At 41.5% G+C, this 23,470-nt stretch overlaps 4 protein-coding genes across 8 annotated transcripts in view; 2 read left to right on the top strand and 2 right to left on the bottom strand.

Annotated features, from left to right (window-relative positions):
* Window positions 1-9,213, top strand: part of gse1 (Gse1 coiled-coil protein) — a 167,920-nt gene extending 158,707 nt beyond the window's left edge. For 3 of the 4 annotated variants that reach the window (XM_011491844.3, XM_011491857.3, XM_011491863.3), the window contains 9 exons: window positions 238-568; window positions 1,634-2,268; window positions 2,374-2,486; window positions 2,580-2,844; window positions 3,776-3,889; window positions 4,000-4,377; window positions 4,745-5,071; window positions 5,384-5,487; window positions 6,614-9,213. In XM_011491844.3, coding sequence (XP_011490146.1) covers window positions 238-568; window positions 1,634-2,268; window positions 2,374-2,486; window positions 2,580-2,844; window positions 3,776-3,889; window positions 4,000-4,377; window positions 4,745-5,071; window positions 5,384-5,487; window positions 6,614-6,754 — 2,408 coding nt within the window. In that variant the 3' untranslated portion in view covers window positions 6,755-9,213. The remainder of the gene's footprint in view (window positions 1-237; window positions 569-1,633; window positions 2,269-2,373; window positions 2,487-2,579; window positions 2,845-3,775; window positions 3,890-3,999; window positions 4,378-4,744; window positions 5,072-5,383; window positions 5,488-6,613) is intronic. The other variant, XM_011491852.3, reaches the window with a different exon arrangement.
* A 15-nt stretch (window positions 9,214-9,228) lies between these two features.
* Window positions 9,229-12,460, bottom strand: gins2 (GINS complex subunit 2). Its single transcript, XM_023953508.1, has 5 exons — window positions 12,281-12,460; window positions 11,655-11,769; window positions 10,619-10,718; window positions 10,415-10,541; window positions 9,229-9,696 (listed from the first exon to the last, which is right to left on the bottom strand). The coding sequence occupies exons 1-5, from the start codon at window positions 12,368-12,370 to the stop codon at window positions 9,568-9,570; spliced, it is 561 nt and encodes a 186-aa protein (XP_023809276.1). The 5' UTR covers window positions 12,371-12,460; the 3' UTR covers window positions 9,229-9,567.
* Window positions 12,461-17,589: 5,129 nt separating this feature from the next.
* On the bottom strand, window positions 17,590-20,786 carry emc8 (ER membrane protein complex subunit 8). The gene is made up of 5 exons (XM_004067219.3): window positions 20,276-20,786; window positions 18,978-19,054; window positions 18,814-18,883; window positions 18,529-18,623; window positions 17,590-18,407 (listed from the first exon to the last, which is right to left on the bottom strand). The coding sequence occupies exons 1-5, from the start codon at window positions 20,480-20,482 to the stop codon at window positions 18,248-18,250; spliced, it is 609 nt and encodes a 202-aa protein (XP_004067267.1). The 5' UTR covers window positions 20,483-20,786; the 3' UTR covers window positions 17,590-18,247.
* LOC101171816 lies at window positions 20,319-23,307 on the top strand. Of its 2 annotated transcripts, none has more exons than XM_004067218.1 (5): window positions 20,319-20,465; window positions 21,563-21,639; window positions 22,492-22,656; window positions 22,777-22,908; window positions 22,996-23,307. In XM_004067218.1, the coding sequence occupies exons 2-5, from the start codon at window positions 21,564-21,566 to the stop codon at window positions 23,130-23,132; spliced, it is 510 nt and encodes a 169-aa protein (XP_004067266.1). In that variant the 5' UTR covers window positions 20,319-20,465; window position 21,563; the 3' UTR covers window positions 23,133-23,307. The 2 variants fall into 2 exon arrangements, with proteins under 2 accessions (XP_004067266.1, XP_004067265.1); XM_004067217.4 differs by lacking the exon at window positions 20,319-20,465 and adding an exon at window positions 20,775-20,881.
* Window positions 23,308-23,470: the final 163 nt, after the last annotated feature.

The raw sequence follows: 23,470 nt of genomic DNA, 5'->3' as shown, positions 1-23,470 counted from the left end.
ACATGCAGTACATGGAGAAAAGCAATTTATCTTTAAAAGACAATAGATCAATGATTGTGGGTTATGGTCCATCTCTGAAGTTAAGCTAAAATCAAATTAGCTAAAGTCTTACGAACAAAATGTCACAACTTGCACAAATCCTGTGGTTTTGCACTTTTTAATAATTCTTTGGGATAAACAAAATGAGCCATGGTTGTAAGCCATCCCTGACTGGTCTGTCCATTTCTTTCCCTCCAGATAAAACCAAAGAGCCCGCTCTTCCAGCTCCCAAACCGGTCCCTCCTGGAATCCACTCCTCGATAGTCCCCCCACACCACCCTGTTCCAAGTCTGATTTCAGGCCACAGCCTCTACCTGGGGCCGGGCTCTGTAGCCACAGGTCTCTCTGCCTCAATGATCGCTCAGAGGGCCAATGAAGAGGAGAGGTGGTTGGCACGGCAACGGAAGTTGCGGCAGGAGAAAGAAGACCGTCAGTACCAGGTGTCTGAATTTCGCCAGCAGGTTCTGGAGCAGCATCTGGACCTGGGTCGGCCAGCTGACGTACCAGATCACAGGACAGATGGTCATAGGTGAGCTGACCCCACTAAAGCTAAATTAGATGAACTAGAACAAACACCCATTCTTTTCATTTTGACTTCAATAATTGATAGCTATGATGGAATTATTCATGTGTTGTTTAATATTTTCAGAGATTTTTTTAGACAGTTATGTTATTTCTGTGGTGTTTCTGTCTTCTGACAGAAAAAAGGCAGCCATGTCTGGGTAGTGATTGAGCTTATAGGACCAGGAAGTGGATTCAAACCAGCAAGTGTGTCCATAACATACACAAAGGCTAATTCTCTACTAATCCTTTGAGCCATGCGCAGCATAAGCCACCACCCACCTTCCATTGTTGCTGTGCACAGCTTTGTGCCTTCCAGTGTGTGTTGCAAAAGTTGTGGTTCATATGGAAGGACAGGAGGTGTACACACATCTGCTATCAGTCTCTCTACAGTATAATCACATAATCACAGCTCACAGGCTACAGATTGCAGATAAGACACACACGTACTTATTCAAACGCATAAAAACACAAACAGAAGGCATGGATAATTTAACACTCCATGCACCATGAGTAGTCTTACTAAGAAATAGTAGATAAAGTTTCCATCACCTGTTTCTTTTTTCTTTCTTTCAGTTTACTACATTTTTTTCTCCAGAACTTCAACTTTTTTTCCAAGTCTGTCATCCTGTTTTGGATTATTTTTTTCCCTATCTTTCTATCTGTTTGAAATCCATTCCTCTCTCCATACAACTATAATATTTTTTCTTCTCTGGCCAAGTGTCATTTCTGCTGGCCTCTTTCCTCAGTGTAGTGCTCTCCTCCATGTGAGTGTATGTGTGTGAGCCTCACTAACAAGATCAAAAACCAGCCGGTGTATCTGGAGGACAGTGTGCGTCTTGGCCACATCCTCGCTCTGCTGAGGGCAACTCTGTCAAGGCTTGATAACGGAGTTGAGCACAGACACCCTGACATGGCTAAAACGAGGCCCGGCATGAACACTGTCTTTTTAACAAGGGCTTTTATTTTGGAAAAGAACTAGTGATGTTCTCTGCATCTAACAGATTTTTCATTCTTAATGTTACGTTTGCAGATCTATACCAAATCACCATGAACAAGGAAGCAGGGAAATTCACCCTCACTTAGGTGCCCCTCCACCACTCATCTCACCAAAACCTAGCCAGCCACCACGCGATCAACACCCACCGCCCCCTACAACGCTCTGGAACCCGGCGTCTCTCATTGAAACCGCTACAGAGTCCAGAAGGAACCACGAGCCCTCAGGGATGGGACACTATGAGCTCAGTTTGATGCCCCCGGGGCCCTCCAAATATGAAGATGGAGCCCAACGGAGAGAAGTGGAGAAATATCCTCCTCTTAGAGGTCCTCCAGGCCTGCCGGAGCCTAGCACTTTCCTTGCCGATCTAGAGAAATCCACCCAGACTTTTCTAAGCCAACAGAGGGCCTCACTGTCACTGTCGAGCCAGTACGAGATGGAAGGTCCCATCAAAGGTGGTGCTGGACTGAAGAACTTCCAGGGTCATCCAGGGCACAGTAGGCATGGTTTAGGACTTGGAATAATCCCTGGAACATCAGTGGGGCAGGTATCTTCTGCAGGGATGGGGTCTGAGGCAATGCTGATCTACGATGAGTTTCTGCAGCAGCACCGGAGGCCTGTCAGTAAACTGGACCTGGAGGAGAAGAGGAGAAGGGAAGCCAGAGAGAAAGGTATCCACCAGATGTTTCCAAGTTTGGGAAATGATATGAAATGATCTAATTTTAGCTCATCTGTACCTGAACCGGAACTTCATGAAGAACCTGTGTTTTTTGCAGGTTTCTACTATGAGCTTGATGACTCGTATGATGAGAGTGACGAGGAAGAGGTGAAGGCCCATCTCAGAAGAGTTGCAGAGCAACCCCCCCTCAAACTTGATGATTCCTTGGAGGTAAAATATCAGCCGAAAACCATCTCTGCCTGACATATCTGTGTTACACAGAGAGAGCAACGATTTCCTTTGCTTTCATCAATGTCCGTGCAGAAACTGGACTTCCTGGGAGTGTTTGGCCTGACCACTGTAGCCCAGCGTGATGAGCTTGTGCAGCAGAAGAGAAGAAAGAGGAGAAAGATGCTCAGGGAACGCAGCCCTTCCCCTCCTGCCTCGCAGTCCAAACGCACCCCACCTCCTCTTCAGCTCAGCACTCGCTTCACCCCCGAGGAGATGGACCGAGCTCCAGAACTGGAGGATAAGAAGCGATTTCTTACCACGTTTAAACTGTCCCATGTCACCGTACAGCAGAGGAGAGGTGAGGGATTATTACATCAGGCAGTCCTGGTTTACAGCAAATGTTTGTAGTTCATCCTGCACTTTACAGGCACTTTAATAATTGTGTATTAGGATTACACCTGGTAGACTTAAATGTAACAATGTTTTCAATGCAGGGGGGCACTGATCCTTATCTTGATGCCTATCAGAACTCGTATCTCTATTTTTTAAGAACAAAAGACTTTAAAAGAGGATCAAGTGGCCTTAATCTGCCAGTCTATATATCCGTCTGATTTTTTTTATTTTCCTTGATCGTCTCTGCTGTGTACAGACTATTTTAAGCCCATTTAGCTCTCAAAGAAAATGTTGGTCATTCTTTATTCTAATGCTTGCTGATGCTTAAGTTCAGCTGAGCTCTTTACCTAACAGCAGTGCTACACTTTCATGAACATGCTGACTCCAGGCCCCAAAGGAATTAATAAAGGGGTCAGAAAATGTTCGTGTCAACCCTGATACTATATGCTGCAAATATTAAGCAAAGTCTGCACAATGTAGGCTTCTGCTTAGTCATAAGAGAAGACTTTTCAAACACAAAGAACTTGCACAGAAATCCTGAATACATTTTTAAAAATAGCTTCTTTTTTTTTATCCCAACCTTAACTTTTTTCTAAAACTTCTCACTTAATCAGTTGGAGGCTTTGAGGAATTAGTAAAGCTCAAATGACAGTATTTTTTACATTTTGGGGGAAAGTCTTTTTTTAGGAGTACGGATACCCGTCAGAACTGAAAGCTGACAATGTGGGAATTACCTGTTGCTGCCACCAGATGGCGGTAAACAACCACCAACCACGTGTGGTCACGGCTAACCTCCCACTACCACCCATACACACAGGAGAGGAAATAGGCGTTTTCAAGTCTGGGAGAAAAAAATAAGCCAAGCAAAACTTCTAAAAATATATATTTTTTATTAGATAACGAAAAGGTGATCGAGCTTCTTCAAGCCATTAAAGAGAAGAGCATAACCTTAGACAACATCAGACACACAACTCATCCACTGTGCAAGAGCCCTCCAACGCAGATCTCTGGTAACTCGCAAACATTTAGCATCTTCATCATTATTTCTCATTTTTTTATGTTCCATCAGAGCAGAAGTGATTTAACATTTCTGAAAAATCTTTCTCTCTCATGATAACAGAACCAGCATCTGCACAGCACTCCTCTGAATCAGAAGACCACCACCTCAGAACAACACAACAGAGCTCCTCCTCACATTGCCTAGCATCCACCAGTGACCATCCCAAACCCCACGGGGAGACGTTAAGGCCAAAAGCGCCCCCCTCGCCAGCTGTCCACCCAGACAAGGCCCGGGGGCCCAGTGAGGGATCCATCTCAAGGAGGAGCTCCAGTCTGCTCAGCAGTTTGCGGCCCCCGCTCTCTCTGCAGGCCAAAGAGGGGCTTCACAGCGTCAACGGACGCACAAAACCCTGGGACAGCTTCACTCCTGAGGAATTTGCCCAGCAGTTCCATGAATCTGTCCTTCAGTCCACGCAGAAAGCTCTGCAGAAAAACAAAGGTGAGGAGAGGTTTCTCCTGCGTGCATCTACACTCACCGTAAGACGCTGTTGCTGGGCTCACATTTGACGCTGCAGGAATTGATTTCATTGTTAACATTTTTTTAAATGACAAACGTTTATTTACGGTATATGCTTAAAAACTGTCAGAATCATGTGAGCAAAAATCGTGCAAATATTTTTTGTATTAGAAAGGTAAAGAGCATTTTTTTAACAGATGCAGAAACAAAAATATAATTACCTGCTGGTTAACTATTGTCTATTTTTATTTTTTTCCCCTTTTTAAACAAAATCACAAAAGTAACTTTGGAAAAAAACAAATCCCTAAAAATGTAAGTTTCTCTATTTGCCATCCTCCTCCTCCTGCAGGTGCAACCACAGGGAACTCCGAGTCCTCCCACCTCCAGGAGTCGTCTGTTCACTACAACATTCCTGAGCTTCAGAGCGCCCCCGGCCGACCACCGCAGTCCAGCGCCCCGCCATTTCCCCACACACTTTCCAACTCTCACTCCCACTCTAACGGGCAGCACTTTCAAATCCCCCCCCACAAGGAGGCTTCGGGGATGAGAGAGGACCTGTCAGGTCCAGAGGACTCTGGGGAGGAGGAAGAAGAGGAGGACGAGGAAGATGAAGCGCCAAGATTCAAGTGGCAGGGAATAGAATCTATATTTGAAGCTTATCAGGAATATGTTGAAGGTAACCTCAGTGTGTTGCTTTAAATTTTAGATATTTATTTTTAAAGAGACGTGTATTGTTTGCTTGACACTGTAGAAACTTTAGTATAAAACTGCCAAAGTGGAATGCTACTGGTGTTCCTACAACTATTATAGGAAACCTCGTTCAGTTACGTATGAACAATTCCTTTTTTTCTTGCTAGGTTTGGCTGTTTTTTTCTAGATTCTGCTCAGATTTTCACAAGAACAGGAACATTTTGATATTTGTCTAACCCCAACCTTGCTGTCTGTCTGTCTGTTCGTCCCTTCCTTTCCACTCGGTGTTTTCACACAGAGCAAAGTTTGGAGCGACAAGTTTTGCAAAGCCAGTGTCGAAGACTTGAAACTCAGAACTACAACCTCAGTCTGGCTGCTGAGCAGCTCTCTCATACCATGGGGGTGAGGAAGACACACACACACACACCCACACACACACACACACAAAAATGGACAACCATGTGTGGAAACAAGGGGGAGAGATGGAGCTTTGAAGAAAGATGCAGATTCTTTGACTTATCGTAAACCTAGAAAAGCTCATTTTAGGGATCAGGGATTTCCTGGTCATTTGACTTTGAGTATCTGTCGACACAGAGTCCCGATTCAATACTACATTTAACCCTTGTGCTATCTTAGATGACCCCACCCTTACATTGACGTGTAATAAAGGTGGAAAGATTTCATGTAATCCATGGACACCAGTGAAGATCACAAATCATTGAAGAAAAAAGCACTGTCTACCCAACGTTAAAGTGCCTAGGATAGCACAAGGGTTACAAAAATGAACACATTTGATGAACAGTCCCTGATTTTTATTATATTCACCTTAATTTATCATTTAACATTCAAACGGAGCACTTCTGTGAAGTAGCTTAAACAATCAGGCAAAAATAGAGCGACTATCGACTAGAAAAGGCAGTTAACTAGTAAATAGGGATGATACGGAGTCATGTAAAAAAGTTTGACTGTAGCTTTATCGAACACGTTTGATCACATTAGAAAAATTCCTAAAAATGGATGAAAAATTGTTGTTGCATGACAATGATGAAGACTAGCTCATATCAATGTAACCATTTACTAGTTTTGGTTGTCTTTAAGAGATGAAGGATGTTTTTCTTTTTGAGCTCGCTCTTTGTAGACGCTCCTTTGGCAGCCGTCTCTCTGTCGGCAGCACACGGCGAGAGCACCTCTCATTCAAAAGAAACTAAACCCTGATCTAAGTTTAAGTTTGTAGGTTGCTGTTTGCATTAAGACAAAACCCAAGAGTTAATGTCTGGCTGTGACATTAACTGTGTGTGTGCCTCCTGTGTTCTGCTGCAGACCTCTATAGCGCTGATCATAAGAAGAATCAAATAAATATTAGATCCCTGATTCGGATATTTCCTATTCCAATTTCCGATCACATGATTGGGACATCACCTGCTAAGGTTCACTGTTACAAACCATTATCATTTTTAATGTTGGATATTAGACCCAGATGTGAGATCCAGATGTTCTCTCTTTTTAAAGTGACTGTTTGTGCCTGCAGGAGCTGATGTCCCAGAGACAGAAGCTGGCCGTGGAAAGGGAAATGCTGCAAGCAGAGCTGGAGCACTATAGGAAGTGTTTGACACTGCCGCAAACACACTGGCCAAGAGGCGGCCATTACAAAGGCTATCCTCCGAGGTGACCCTGATACACCAGTCTGACTGCCCCCTGCCCGCCCCCGACCTTAGCCACCTCTCCTTTGTACTAAGAATTTATTTTTCATGGCTCGGTCCTCTAAACTCCGTGGAGGAGAACACGGCTGGCTGGAGAACGCTGAGTGAGTGGATGGACGGAGTGAATGAGTAGCTGGACAGTTGAATGCATGAGAGACGCTGTCCTTCAGCAAAGGACACTTGGTGTTTGCATCGTGCCTAGCCAGGGGACTGCACCACAAGCCACTAACGTGTGCCAATGTAGCCAACCCAAGATCAGTGAGAGGGTGGAGCAGGAAAGGCTGAAGGCCAACACACGCTGACGCCTCCGCTCCCACACTCACCCACCCCCTGATGCTCTTTTGCTCTGCCCACACGTCCCTTCGCGCCACAGCCACACAGACAATCCTGCCAATGAGGGAGCAGCTACCCCCACAGGGGCATCATCACAAGACTTGAAAGCTCCAGATCTCCAAACGAAAGCTTCTGGTCAATAGTTTTTTTGGCCGAGGGAGCTTTTGAACTGGAAATGCACTTAAAAGCTGAAGAACTACCTGGTGGTACTGTGTTACAAGGAAGAACTTTTCAAATTAGGGAAGAAAATGCACATTTTTTTGGAATGGATTAAGAAAATGTTTTATTTCGAAATAGAAAATTTGAAAATAAGAATTTAAAAAAAAAAAAGGTTGCTCAGCCTTGTATTGTATATAAAATGAAGACTTAAAAGAATTTTGTATGTTTTTATTACTTTAATCATTGTTCTCTTAAAAGAAAGCCTGCCATTTTTATATGTTTATGCTTTTTTTGTGGGGGGGTAAAGAAAGCCTCGCTTTTAGTGTTTGTACTGCTGCTGGCCGGAACAGCTCACTTTTGAGACGATTAACAGAGTGAGGGGAAGTAGGAAACCCTCCTGCTCTTATTCTGTCTTGGCACTGCGCAGCTAAGACCCCGCCCACCGCCACCTCAGCCGGCCTCCGAGCCCAGCAAAGCTGACTCGGAGGCAGCGAGACGTGGCTCCTGCCCTCCCATCCCCTCACAGCAACATGTCTCCCGGTGGAACAGCTCCCCCCCAGCTCTGCTTCACTGATGCTGGCACGACTTGAAGACCCTCATTCAGAAACCAGACAGCTGGTTCCAATATTTCTAGAAATGGTCACAGGGATTGCTTGATTTTCTGAAGACATGAAGGCTTGAGATGTCAGCTGAGGAAACTGGTTTTTGATGCTTTATCTCACCATTGGACCTTCACTTTTACTTTCTAAGACTTTACATAGCATTGGATTCACAATATGACTATTTAATGTTAGACTCCATGAGGCCAAGCCCTCACTGCAGCCATTGAAGGATACAGTGCCAAAGAGGACATACAAATCATTTTGGATTCTTTACTTTTACAGGAATTGCAATTGGGTAGCCAAACACTCCAAAAAGAAAGTCCCTGTTCTTCTGTTGAAATTTTTTGGCCTGTTTTAATAAATTCCCCTCGTACCTGAAGTTGCCAAAATGTTGTAACAGAACAGTCGTGACGGAACAGAGCTGGGCATTTGGTGGCAGAAACGGAAGGCTTTGCTTGATGCTGCATTTTCCTTTACAAGCTCCGCCTCGATCCCTTCCGTCAGCTCTCATCCTGAGATCGGGCGAGCGCCGCTCCTCCTTCCTGCCATCAAGCTCAGCTGCAGGTTTGATTTTTGACGCCCCCAAAATGTCAGCAACTTCCCAGATCCGTTTGAGGTCACGGCCGTGGCAGTCCTGACGTCTAAAGACATCCAACGTTTTCAAATTGGGCCCACTGTAGTTTGTTTGAAAGGCTGAAGCACAAGTCCACACACACACACACACACACACACACACACACACACACACCCACACCATTTTACTTCCAAGTGCCTCGGTGATTTGGGAGCATGTGAATGAGTTGCTGTCCACGTGGACGCCAAACATCAGTGATCAGGGACTCGCATTGTACGTTGAAGTGTCTACTGTACGCCTCCCACCACACACGAGATCTGACACTAAATTCCTCTGTCTAATCGCACCCCCCCCCCCCCATTCGACCCCTGAGACCTTACTGCGACGAGGTCCGAGCCACATCAGAAGAGTAAAGAGCGTTTGTCGTTTTCACACAGCAGTAGAGAGCCACTGGTGCAGCCTGTCAGTCAAACAAGGGAGCATGCATGCTGACGTAAGCTGCCAATCCGCTGGGGGTGGGGGGGACGGCGCAGGGAGGGGAGGGTCTTACTCAGCCCGCCTGCACCCCCCCAACCCCCGCACGCCCATGCAATAGCCCTGTTACTCAGTGGAGGATGTCTAGATGCTGTGAAATCCTGTTTTTAAAATGTACTTGTTTGCATTCATTGTAATGTAATATATTCTTTGTTGAATGTAGTAATTAGGTATTTATGAATATATGGCTGTGATTTCAGACAAATAAAATAAATTCTTCAAAAAGGATGCGACTGCTTGTGAGGTGGATTTTAAAAAGTGTTTATCTGTTCATTTCAGACAAAAACTGACCCTTTTTTTGTTTCTTTTGTTAGTTGATGGCACCTTCCTGCTGATCCATGATCATCTAGTAAACTCAACTAACAAAATATCCTCCTGGAATACAAAAAAGTATATTTAGAATTACAGAGAGATCCAAGTAATGACTAGAAATGTACTTACAACGTGTGGCCGTTTTAAAAATACTAAGTCAAAAAACATTTTCAGTTCCAGGCTTTTTAACCCATCAATAGTCTGCTTGATCAGTTTCCAATAAACACAAATAACACAAGAGGTGGACTCTTGTCCACGTCTAAAGCCTTCAGTAGTCCGTGAACGTCCTCCCGCTGGACCCTGCCTGCAGATTGGAGCGCAGCTTGAACATGCAGTTCAGAGAATTCAGGAGGAACTCTCTGATGGTGTTGATCTCCAGCAGAGTCAGATTGTCCAGCTGGAAAAAAAAATGGAGGGAATCAAAGAATTCTTTGTCTATGTTGTCTAAAAAAGATCATTGCCTTTAAAGACAAACATTTATTTTAAAGAAAGATTCCAACTTTTGAGCAAAATACAATTTAGGCCTACAATAAATCGCAAATTTATGGTTATTGTGAGATCAAGCTGTGCAATATGCATATCGCAAAAGACTGGTGAAAATTGCAATAAATGGTTACTTTAACCCTTGTGCTATCTTAGACGACCCCACCCTTACATTGATGTGTTCTCCCTACCATGACAAAGGTGGAAAGATTTCATGTAATCCATGGACACCAGTGAAGATCACAAATCATTGAAGAAAAAAGGTTCAGAGCACTGTCTAGTGGGTCTAGATGACCCAACTCCCAATGCTAAAGTGCCTAGGATAGCACAAGGGTTACGTGAGCTAAAACAATCAGCTTGAAGTATATAACGAATCAAATAACCCCCTTTATGCATTTGACCAATCGGATGGAGCCCTTTTATGTTAGATGCTGACCTATGTAGACAAGGATCATTTGGAGTCTAATTTTTTAACTGTTTCAGTGAAATGGAAATGATGTTTTTGGTTGTTTTGCTATTTGTTCATTAACCGCAATTTGTATCGTCATTGTAATACTGATCACTAATATCGGAAATATTATCGCGAGTTTTCCTCACATCGTGCAGCCCTACTACAAAGGTGCATCTCTCACCTTGGCGTGAGCCTCCTGCTGACTGATGAAACTGTCAGCAGACAGGCGCAGTTTAGCAATTCGAGTGTCCCAGATGTCTTTGACCAGGGTGCGGATCTCGTCGGCTTTGGGAATGTTGTCAGATGCACTGGGGAGATATGTGGAAGTTAAATGTGTGCTCCGGCGTGGAAAGGCTGTTTCGTTCCGTTTGAAATGGCGACTCACTGGTTCAGCAACAGCTTGGTGAGCTCCATATAATAGGGGCTGGGAACGGGCGTAAAGGCCTCTTCTCTCTTCTCCAGTTCCCGGATTTCCTCCAGCTTCTCTGCAGGAGGAAGCAGAGCATCAACAGCAGGAAGACAAAAAACAGTCCATGAACAACATGAGCAGCTGCCTTTCCTTAAAAAACAACATGTTTGCTTGGTCAGATTGTATAACCATCACACTTTAGAATAGTGAACAGAGTAAGGATGGATTTCTATGGGCTAGCAGCTGCATCCAAGTCAAACATCTTTGAGTACAGTGTGAAGGGGTGAACAGCACCCCCACCTGGACTGCAAATCAGTGGAGACGTCTTCTGGATGAAAGAATCACCCATCTGACAGTAGAAGTACACCTGCATTGGGCTTAGAGCTGCACGATATGAGGAAAACGATATTGTGCGATATTAATGACCAATATTGCTATGACAATATAACTCGTAATACATGAACAAATAGCAAAACAACCAAAAACATAATTTCAATTTGACTGCAACAGTCTTACACAAAGAAAGCCCATAAAGACTGAGGAGCTTTGCATGGAAGAACTTGATTAGTCAGCAAAGAGCTCTGAACTCAACCAACCTCACATCTGCACTCCTGAAAGAATTCCCAGAGAAACACAATGCTAATTATTATATTGGGCTGTTATTTCACTTCCCGATAAATACCAAATCAATCCAGTCTTCAAACATTTAAATAATGGCTTTTTCAAATGTTGTATTTAAGCTGAATTTTACGAATAGTGTTTTTACACGGATGAACCTGCAAAACCTCTCAATGCTTTCTACAACATAAATATATTTACTTCACAGTTTTGGATTTGTTTACATTGTTGTGTCAGTTTCTCCTCATCAGTAACAAGTTAACGATGACCTCAAAGTAAACCTTTGAGCAACGTTACAGAAAAAAGTTATAGTTACCGTTATTCATTTCTTTTCAAATGTGTCATCTTAAAAAAAAAAGGGAAATAAAAAAAAAGTAAAAGAAAGAAATATTACCAACATCCATCCAGTCAGGTGGAATAATTCTGCATTTCTGTCTCTGTTTGAAGTTTAGAGCCAGCCACAGCGGAACGTCAACAGGCAGGCCGGGATTAAATGGACCCAAGTCGCCCTGAAGACGAGCATGAAAACCATCAGCCCACGCATCAGAACCAAACTCTACACCAGGGGTCTGCAACCTGAGGTTCTGTTGAGGCTCTTTGGCTTTGTAGAAGGGTATAAACAAAGAATGGCTGTATTTTAGTTTGACATGGATTTGTATGTGCTCCTGTCAAAAACAACAAAACACAACACCGGTGTAATTCAATTACTGTAAATATTTAAAGGCTAAATTAAAATAATAATAATAATAATAATAATAATAATAATAATAATAATAATAATAATAATAATAATTAAATTGCCACCAAAACAATAAGTGATTTAAGAAAGGGACCCAAATGTCTCCTTTGGGTTAAAGGTTGCAGACTCCTGCTCTACACACCACACTAAGTTTGGTGTCATCAGTGTTAAGAAACACACAATGAAAGGGCATCGTAGTCGTTCATTTCATCAACACTGTTCAATTCCGAACAAAAGATTGAAAAGAATCCGGGTTGATGTGCAAAAATAACCGCACTTACTCCAATCAAGTAGATTTTGTCCAGGCTGAAGTTTGGAACGATCTTCACCAACTCTTTTTCGGCAAGAAATTCAACCTCAGAGGGATCCATCGCAGCTCGATGTTTCTCTAATTCATTCAATTCAGCACGAGTTGTCAGCTGTTTCCCGCGCTGACAACCCGGAAGAAGGGGCGCGTGACGTCATACACCGGAAATGTGGTTGGTTTGTCTTATTTTTATTTTATTTTATTTTTTTATTTTTATTTTTTAATGATACAGAAAAATAAAATAAAATAAACACAAGACATTAAAATAAAATAAAAAATAAATTAAAAGTAAATTAGAAAAAAAAAAAAAAAGGGGGGGGGTTTACATAGACATTGTAATGATTCTTAGTTTAGGGGGCTATCAAAAAGCTGCAATTTACATATGATACTTTGAAGTTCCATAGCAAGTTTGTTTTCCATGAAATTTACACATGAAAAAAAAGAGCAGAGTTCTTTGTGAAACGTAGAAAAAAAAGGTTTGATTTTAAGGAAACGACATTTATGTTTATAGAATTTACCCAAAATAATTACAACATTCAGAATAAGTTCTGTGCTTTTGTTTTCTAAAATAAACCCAAAAATGATATCCTTAATAGAAAAGTCTGCTAAAAGTGGAATCTTGGGGAAAAGCCAATAATGTAAACTATTCCAAAAGACATCAGAATAAAAACATTCAAAGAAAAGATGCTCAATTGTTTCAATCTCCACATGACAAAAAGAAAAACAGTTTTCAGGAATTCCAAACCGTTTTCTTAATAATTCCTTGGACGGGTAAATACCTGAAAAAGTTTTAAAGTGGACTTCCTTGGCTTTAGGAGGAATGGGGAGTTTTAAGTATTGAGTTCGTATTTGTTTCTTTTTTGAATTATTAAAATATTGGGTTATATAATTTGGATTTAAGATGTAGGGAAAGGACGTTTCATTAAAATATTCTCTGATTTGATGGTTTGGGAGTTTGGCAGTTGCTATATTGTGTCCATTAATCAGAAGCTTGGGGAAAGTAGGATGTCTGTAGATGTCATTATGAAACAGATCAGAAACTGAGCTCACAACATTTTGAGGAATGGCCTTAATAATTTTTTCAAAATCTTTTCTATTTGTCAGTGAACCATATTTAGCCGTGAAATCATCAAAAGACATGAGAGTGGCATTGTCATTAAGAAGATGCATTAAAGACCAAATTCCATTTTGAAACCATGTTGGAAAAAAGATGGATTTGTTTCTGATAGTGATGTATCTGCAGTTCCATAGGGGAGTGTTGTGTGGACTGTAATTGTGTTTATAAATGAGCTTCCAATACATGAGAACTTGCTGATGAAAAGACGAAAGTTGAATGGGAAGTTTCTTATTGTCAAAATCACAACTGAGTAAAAATTGGATCCCTCCTAGGCTGGAAAATATTTTATTAGGAACAATGAACCAAATACTATTTTGATTCCTAATAAATGATTTTAACCAGTTTATTTTTAAGGTGCCATTAAGGCTGTTAAAGTCTATGGCTTGAAGACCTCCATCTTCATATTTTTTAGTCAGCGTACCTTGTTTAACATAGTGTGTTTTCCTTTTCCATATGAAGTTAAAATTGACTTGATTAATAGATTTGATGGCTTGTTTAGGGACACCTATAGAATAGGTGGGATATATGAATCTGGATATGGGTTTGTCTTATTATTGTTTTTGTAGCGTTTGCTTTCATTTAACTCACGAAAAAGAAGCCTTGTATTGACCTTACGTTAAGTTAAAGTTGGACACATGACCGGAAGTTCATGTTTTAAATGAAATGTGCATGATACAAAAAAAAAACTGACTTAACCTCAGTAATATCTTTAAAAGTATTGTAGCGTCCCACCGACGCAATAATGAAGCGGAGGCGACTGTTTCTAACCGTGAGGCTTTTTAATGACTTAGGAACAGTTACTGTCGGCCGTAACCACGCCAAATACAGTACAACGATAATCAGAACTTCCCATCAACGCGTCCATCCTCTCTCCCCTCATGCACCCACGACCCCTCTTTTATTGTCTGCTCCTCCGCCCATTCTCCCGCTCATCCAATCACACTGGAGCAACGATGTAACACAGAACACATTAAGGGAGCCCCAACAACGTTAGTCGCTACACTGCCTCCCCCCTACAAAGTCCCACGTCCCGTGGGGTCACACACAAAGTCACGGAGGTGGGGGGGGGGGGGCAGTCTCAGTCTCCTGGGCCTCCGTGGAGCCGGCACGGATGGCGCCATGTGATGTCCCGAGACCACCTGCTGCTGTGGGGGTGCATGTGGGGAATTGGCGGGGGGACCAGCCCTAGCATGGGTGGGGGTAGCTGAGGGGGGCAACGACCTCCCAAAGTACTGCTGTGGCCGTGCATCACCCCTGTACGGAGCCAGTCTGTCCCTGTGGAGGGTCACACGCCTTCCTCCAGGTGGGAGCTCAACCCTATAGACCACTTCTCCCAGCTTTTCCAGCACCTCACAGGGCCCCACCCACTGACAGTCCAACTTAGGGCACCTACCCTTTTTCCTTTTCGGGTTATACACCCACACCAGGTCTCCTGCCTTGAAGTCTTTGCCTTTGGCCCTCAGGTCGTAGTTCCTCTTCTGCCTTATGCCGGCTTTCTCCAGTTGATTGCGGGCAAAGGCATGAGCCGTGTCCATTCTGTCCTGCAGCTTCCTGGCATATTCAGGTCCAGGCGGAGCTCCCAGGGCATCGGGGGGTTTCCCAAAAGACATTTCTGCTGGCGTGCGTAGCTCTCGTCCCAACATGAGCAAAGCAGGTGTGCATAAGGTGGAGTCCTGCACTGCAGACCTGTATGCCATCAAAACGAGTGGAAGATGCTCGTCCCAGTCACTCTGGTGTGCTGAGGTGAGGATGGCTAGTTGCTTCACCAGGGTCCTGTTAAAACGTTCAACCAAGCCATCACTTTGGGGGTGTAAGGGGGTGGTCCGTGTCTTCCGCATGCCCAAACGCTCACACATGGCGGAAAACACAGCAGACTCAAAGTTCCTCCCTTGGTCACTGTGAATGACCTCAGCAGCGCCAAACCTAGAAAACATGCCCTCCACCAGGGCATCTGCAACAGTCACTGCTTCCTGGTCTGGGATGGCATATGCTTCCGGCCATTTTGTAAAGTAGTCCATGGCAACCAGAACAAATCGGTTACCTCTGTTTGTGCGTGGAAACGGGCCCATGATGTCCACTGCTACTCTCTCCATTGGTGCCCCTGCTGCCAGCTGCTGGAGCTCAGCCCGGGACCGATCAGGGGGGCCTTTATGCGCTGTACAGATGTCACAGCGGCGGCAGAAGTCTTCCACATCCCTCCTAAGCTGGCCCCAGTAGAACCCCTGGCGGATGCGACGGAGGGTCTTTGACACGCCAAAGTGTCCAGACCCTGCAGCTCCATGGCAACCTTGGAGGACTGAGTTTCTCAGCGTACGAGGGACCACCACCTGCCACCGTTCTTCTCCGGTAGCCGGCTCTTTCCAGGCCCTCTGAAGTACTCCATCCTTCAGTCTCAAAGCATCAAACTTTTCGAAGAGTCCTTTGGAACCGGGGGAGCACCCTGCCACCTCCCCCCACTCAGGTTTGCGGCCGGCCTCCACCCACTGCAGCACTGGTTGCAGGTCAACATCCCACTTCTGACACCAGTGTAGCGTCCCACCGACGCAATAATGAAGCGGAGGCGACTGTTTCTAACCGTGAGGCTTTTTAATGACTTAGGAACAGTTACTGTCGGCCGTAACCACGCCAAATACAGTACAACGATAATCAGAACTTCCCATCAACGCGTCCATCCTCTCTCCCCTCATGCACCCACGACCCCTCTTTTATTGTCTGCTCCTCCGCCCATTCTCCCGCTCATCCAATCACACTGGAGCAACGATGTAACACAGAACACATTAAGGGAGCCCCAACAACGTTAGTCGCTACAGTATTATTTATTAACCAAAAAGTTTGTATCTTCTTATAAACCATATAAACCTGTCTTACAATACTTGTTCATTGTAAAACAACAACCTATTATCTATTACCTGTCTAGTGCTAGAATTTCTTGACACAGATGAACTTCAAATGTCTTTTTCTTCTTTGTATCATGCATATTACTATTATTATGAAATATGAGACACATATGCTTCCATACATTACAGGGGAAACTGGTTTCATTCAAGTTTACGACAAAAAGCGGCTTGTTGACGGCGTTATTGCACGCCCAACATTGATAAAAAAAAACCAACCTCACCTGACTTTGAAGAAGGGTCGTCCACAAGGGGGCAGCATTTTGTTTTTATCTACCACACGTCTATTTTCAAACCAACAGATGTGATCGATTCGTTATATCGATACAACTCATTGTTTGTGATAATGCTGTTTGTACTGAGATCAAAATATTATATTTGTAGACATTTTCCATCATACCTTAAACATTCAAAATACATTGTTTCAGTTTACAGACTATTTTAAAAACGTGGTATTACTTTGTTTAGTTATGAAAAAATAAAATGGACTTTTAATAGCATAAAATGACCCCCCCCTCGATAATTTCAAAGTATACACACAAATCTAAAAAAAAATTATTTCATATTTAAAAAAATAAGACTGTATTTACCTTCAGACATGAACCAAAAGTGGAGTTTTGTCTCATCACTAGAATAGAAACTTTTCAACTCATTATCAGAGTATTTAGGATACCAAGAAATGTTGCATCCCACTGTTTTGGAAAGAAAAAAAACACTATTCCTATTATTTTTTCTTTATAGTGTTAAGCTTTAATGACATTCTTTAACCCTTGTGCTATCTTAGATGACCCCACCCTTACTTTGATGTGTTCTCCCTACCATGACAAAGGTGGATAAAGGTGAAAAGATTTCATGTAATCCATGGACACCAGTGAAGATCACAAATCATTGAAGAAAAAAGGTTCAGCGCACTGTCTAATGGGTCTAGATGACCCAACTCTCAACGTTAAAGTGCCTAGGATAGCACAAGGGTTAAAGGATTGCATTTTAAAATTCCTCAGAGGATCCTCTTCCTCTTTGTTTAGCTCCATGGCTGTCATTAATCCTCCTTCCATATTCAAAGTAATTTTATCCTTTTTTTTTTGGTTTGACAGTCTTTGCTACAAGTATCTCTGGAAAGACCCAGAGGCACATCAAATTAAGGCAGTTAACTAATTTCAAAAGGCGTTGACTAAAAGCTAAACCCCGATCTTAGAATCAGTTTTGCTTTCGAATGCATTTGCTCATCAAGGCAAAACTCTTTCACTAAAGACAAATCAAATACGACAACAATTTTCTTTCAAGTAACTTTCATTTTACATTCAGTTCTTTAATGTAAAACAGATTTTACAGTCAAATGTTTAATCTCTGCTTTGCTCCAACTGTAAATACAAAAGATGTTTTAGAAAATCCAAAGCCTACTTTTATTATCAGTTCTGTAAAAAAGTACACATGATTTTGTTTTACTACATTTACTCGTCTGATAGAAAACATTACTGTTGAGACATTTTAACAAATGAACCTCTATTCAAACTTCATTACTTCATGCAATTTTTGCTTCATCCTAAAATGACTTTTTTCAGGGGCTTAACATCTTCTCGAAGATAATTCACACAATAACTAATATTATTCAAATAATTTAGAAACACCAGACTGTATGGCTACTCATTAGGGATTTAAGACAATCAAATGGTATAGAATTTATATATTTTAATCTAGTAAAAAAAAAAAAACATTAGAAGAAAAATAAATCATTCATAAGGTGACCTCCGTTATGATCTCAAGATCACCTTCTAAAGGTGACCACAGGCAAACGGTTCTCACGAGGAACCTGCATTTCAGAGGCTCTGGGCCGACTCATCAGTGCTTCCTTCAGTGCCTGAGACTTTGGATGGAAACTGCTCAACAGGAAGCAGTTTTACTCTGTGCTCATGGGAGAAAGACTTGAGGTCTAGCACAGGTCCAGCACAGATTTGTTAATCATAGGGTTAGTCCAGTCGTTCCTTAGATCATCCAAGTGATTGTCAAAGTCAATCAGGTTTTCGTAGGACCTGCCCTCAAGCAGAGCAGATGTGATCTTCTGCGCTTCACTCCAGTCCTCAAAAGAATCCCTGAAACGCACACAACAGTATTACCTGACGTTTCATTTTCTTTCATCTAGATGGGCGTTTGAGCTTGAGCTTATTACGGTTAACACACGAGATGCGGACACACGTAGCCTCAAGTACTCACAAGGTGACATCTCTGCTTTTCCACTTGTTTTCATGATGATCATAAATGATCACAATTGGTTCAAAGCAGCTCATTGTTAACCTGCTGTTGTCTATCTGTGAAAATGGAAAGAATGATTATGTGGGAACAAAAAGCTGCAATTCTGAAATAAAAAATAAGCATTTAGTTTAAACATGTCCTGTCAAGTTAAGCACCATCAGCAAAGGTCTACTGATTTTCTCTGCACAATTCTATAATTTGCCCCGAACAACAATATTAAATGCCGGCTAAATTGGTCATTGTTACCATAACAATGGCTGCATCACTGAAGTTCTCAGAAATTCTGGCCGCCACTTTTTCCGCAACTTGATTGGGTCTGCAGGAGAGATGGGACAGGGAACGTAAGCAGGGTGCTGTGCGGACGAGGTTATCACTGAAACTGTGGCGCTGGCCGGTCTGCATATCTGTACCTTGAATCCTTTTTGCGTTCGTTGGCTTGATAATATCCAGCAATTATATAGTTATTTTCTTTGCACCAAGTGTCAATCTGTGATGTGAATAATAAAGAAAAAAAAACAAGATTAAAGTCAGAACATTGTTATTTACAACAAAGAAATCTAATCTAACCTAATCTTTTTGTTGTGTAAACACAGATTTACGATTGAGTATTAGGAACCCATAAAAATAAAAAAACATTACATTTTTGAGAGTAAAGTTGTAAAATTATGAGAAAAGAAAATCCCTAATTTTAAGAATAAAAATATGAGGAAGAATGCACTGATAGAAATACAAGTAAAAGAGTTAATGTTTTACAATTAAAAGTTATAATTTCATAAGATATAGGTTGAGAATTTCTGAGATTAGAGTCATAAATTTATGAAGCAAAGGACTGTTTACTAAAAAAATACAAGAAAAATGAACTTCTATCAGTATGAAAGATGTAGAGCGTTTTGTAAACAATTACTTCAGCATTGGTTTCACAAATAAGGTAACACTGGTGAGTCAACATTATTTTATAAGTATACAGACATTAAAAAGAACTTGCAGGCCTTTTCAGGAGATGCCTGCCAAAATGTGGATGGAGGCGTTCACAACCAACTATATTTGAAAATATGTAAGGCTTTTGGTTTTTGCACTTGAACATACAAATCAAATCTGAATAACAGTGGTTTCTATTAAATGACAGGTAATTTTCCAATCCAAAGTAACTAACAAGGGTTCATAAAATGCACAAAAAAAGTCATTCAAAATGAGTTCAGCTACATTCCCATGAATGAGATATACTTAAGTAAGCATTCTTCTCTAATTAAACCTTTATTTATGAACACAATCTTTTCCCCTAACAATTGTTATGAAATGTATATTAAAAAACCAATGCAGTCATTTAGGAAGCGTTGTCCTATACTAAGCAAAATGGGTGATAATGTCACTTTATTCTGGGTTTTAGAGGAATATGCTGAAGCTTTTTGGGGAACATTTATTTCACATGTTCTACTGTACAGAAAAATTATTACAACATTTTTGTATTTTTTTAAAACTCATATTTTTCACATTAAAAACCGAAAATGAATAACATTTTTTAAACACATCAGTAGTATTAAAATTAAAACTCCAATATTTTGAAATACCAACTTGATTCAAACAACAAATAACACATTTCACTGTAATTTGATAATAAAATCCACAAACGTTGTGTCCCTGCATTGCTGTATCGTAATATATCTACTCTGAATGCAGGGGCCACATGATGTACTTGAAAAATACTCACCAGAGTTAAGGCTACTTCTAGCATTGGAGCCAGAGCCAGAGTGCCGTGGAACAGAGGCAGACAGTCCACGCACAGGACCGGCTCACTGTCTTTCTTCCTGTCCTTGGTTTTTTCTGCCACCAGCAACCCATTCACGGCGCAGTTGGGATATTTCGCAGCGTGTAGGAGCATTTTACAATACGCTTGGCTTGTGAGTTGAATTGGCATTGTTTCTGGTAAAAAAACAAACTACTGGACTAAAAGTTCTTTTGTGAGTGGCGGAGAGGCTAGTCCGAAGAAGGTTAGAACTGCTGTCGCTAGCCGTCGTTACTTATCATACCCGGAGAAAAGTGGATATCAACACCAAGCTGTCGACTTTCTATCAAAATACAGAGTTTAAGCAATAACATCTATCGAGTTCATTCACTATATGCAACTATCAAAACTTAAACAGATTTTTTTCTTGTTAAAATAGTAACTCCACGTCCAGCAGAAAAGCTAAGCGTGCTTCGAGTCGTAAAAAATTAACGTAAGCCAGGTTAGTTCCCAACGCGCTTTACGTATTTCCGGTCTGTGCCCCACTTCCCTTCAGACCGTCGGCGGACAGCGGCACGGAAGAGATTGCAGGTGGAACTTTTTTCATTTCGCAATATAATTCAAACCACAATCATATTCTTCGCGGTTTTACATTTTTGTTTGTTTTTGCACCGTAAATATTGGATTGTTAAGCAACACTATAGCTGAAATGGACGATTTCTTTCAGAAATGCATTCGGTCACTGTGTCATATATAGCATAGCTTAAAAGCTAAAACACCGGCAGCTAACGCAAATACTAGAGAAAAACATAAAAACCTCACGAAGAAAGCTGTCCATTAGTCTGTTGCGAGGTCGTTTTCTGAAATGAATGTGTATAAATGAAGGCAATTTTGTGTAAATTGTTGCAAATCTGTAATTTAGTGGTTATATTTTTCACCGGACTTTGTGACCTTGTGTGAGTAGCTAGCGCTAACATTAGCCTAGCCTGAAGATAATAGGTTAATGTTATTTTTCGAAACATGTCACTTAATTATATCTGTAATGACTCATGTGGTCTCAAAACTATCTGTTTAGTACGCTTTTATACATGTTTGGTGGTAATAGAAGTCTGGGAAAGTTTTAGTTAACAAAAAACTCCAGTCTAATATAATAAGTGTCTGTAGTTATTAACCTTTAACATTATGGGGCATAATGTCAAGTATATTATGGACGTTTTCTGTTTTTCTCAACAAATAAGGAAATGCATAATCAAATTATTTTTGATTCAACAGAATGCTTGCAACAAGGGCCTTCAGCCTGATTGGCAAACGCGCCATCTCCACGTCAGTCTGCGTGCGTGGAGGACATGGTAACTAAGTTTTATCCCATGTAAAAAAAAAAAAAAATACATATGTCTGTATTTCCAATAAATAAATAACTTGAATGCTAAATTTAAAAAAAAGGGACGGTAGCCCTCTCTCTCTCTTTTGTTTTTGAATGCAAGTTTCTTTATCTTTTAAGTACTTTTTTGTGCTGACATAATTTCATCCTGCAGAGTTAGAGTAAGATTTGGACAAATAAACCAATTTGACCGATGATTTTCTTTCTTCTTCTTTTTTTTAAATAATTTTTGTTTATGATTTTAAGTAACTAACACCTTGCTGCACTTGACCAGGGGGATAAAAACGTTACAAATAGAGGATCAGCTGGTTTTGTTGCTAAATGAAAATTATTTCCTGCTCTGCCCTGCAACAGTCACAAACGACCTTTGCCCTGTACAGTTTCCTACTGTGCTGGTTTATGCATTACGGTGGGAATCCACAGCTGTTTGTGTTCTCTGCTGTGACTGACATGCATTCAATTCTAGGCTTTCCTTCCCAATTCTTCAGTAAATCATTTTGATTATATATTGGTCTGTTAAAACATTACTTCCTCTGGAAAAATAGGACAAATGCTGATATCTGTAGAATAATTTCTTTATTTGTTTAAGTCCTCACCAGTTATTTAAGGCATATTTTATAATAACCTATGTTTAATGACAGTGGCCTTTTTATTTGATCTAATTATTCTAGAGTTGAACCACCTTACAGCTGGTTTTAGCACCATCCCCTGGTCAAAAAAGAACGGCCCCCCTTTCAATTCCTGTTTACTTAACTTAAGGTGTCATGACAACAAAACTGTTTAATTCAGAAGCTTTAATAAATTTGTATTCCAAATCCAGGTGTCGCTAAGGTGGAGGACTACACTCTGCCTGCATACTTTGACAGACGGGAGACCCCCCTTCCTGAGATCGCTTATGTCCAGACCCTGACCCCAGAGCAGAAGGCCCTGAAGGAGAAGGAGAAGGGTTCGTGGGCAGCTCTCTCCAATGCTGAGAAGGTTGCATGTAAGGACTGGATGGCATAAAGCTTTGTTGTTTTACCCCTTTGGAGAGTGTTTAGACTAAATCTGTCCTCATATAACATATGTACATAGAAAACAAAAAACTTTTCTTTTTTTTTCTCAGTGTACCACCTCAGCTTTAAACAAAGTTTTGCCGAGATGAACCAGGGGACGGGGGAGTGGAAGTCCGTTGTTGGAGGGATTATGTTCTTTGTTGGTTTGACTGGCCTGGTTGTACTGTGGCAGAGAAAATATGGTAAGACAAAGATCAAGAGAATGTAGTGTTCTAATTTCCTCCTGTGGTGAAACTTTGGTTTTTTATTAATTTCTGTTCTCCTGTCAGTGTATGGACCTGTCCCTCACACATTGGATCCTGAGTACAAGCAGCAGGAGCTTCAGCGCATGCTGGACATGAGAATGAATCCAGTTGAGGGCTTCTCTGCCAAGTGGGATTACGAAAACAAACAATGGAAAAAGTAACGAAGAGAAGGCTTAAATCAATAAAACGTACTTTGACAAGACAGGCAGATCTCAAAGATATGAACATACATATGTTTATTTTCCATTTGTTCATTTTACCCCAATCTGTGCTTTTTGGAAGACCACTTCCTCCTATGGTCCTTGTGTACAATAAAAACTGTTTAACCAATTAAAATGTCTTTGAGGGGTTTTGTTTTTACTGCGACTCCTTCAAGGGTGCTACATGAGGTGGATGCGTGGCCAAAAGTTTTTTGGAACAGACTATTTACACATCAATTTTTCTTTGAGCTGGCATGTGAGATTATGTTCAATTAAAAGTGCATGCAGGCGCCGCAGTT

The sequence above is a fragment of the Oryzias latipes genome, chromosome 3, assembly GCF_002234675.1.
Source record: "Oryzias latipes chromosome 3, ASM223467v1".
Lineage (NCBI taxonomy): Eukaryota > Metazoa > Chordata > Actinopteri > Beloniformes > Adrianichthyidae > Oryzias > Oryzias latipes.
Note: the sequence above shows the minus strand (reverse complement) of the source record. Positions and strands in the feature narration are given on the sequence as shown.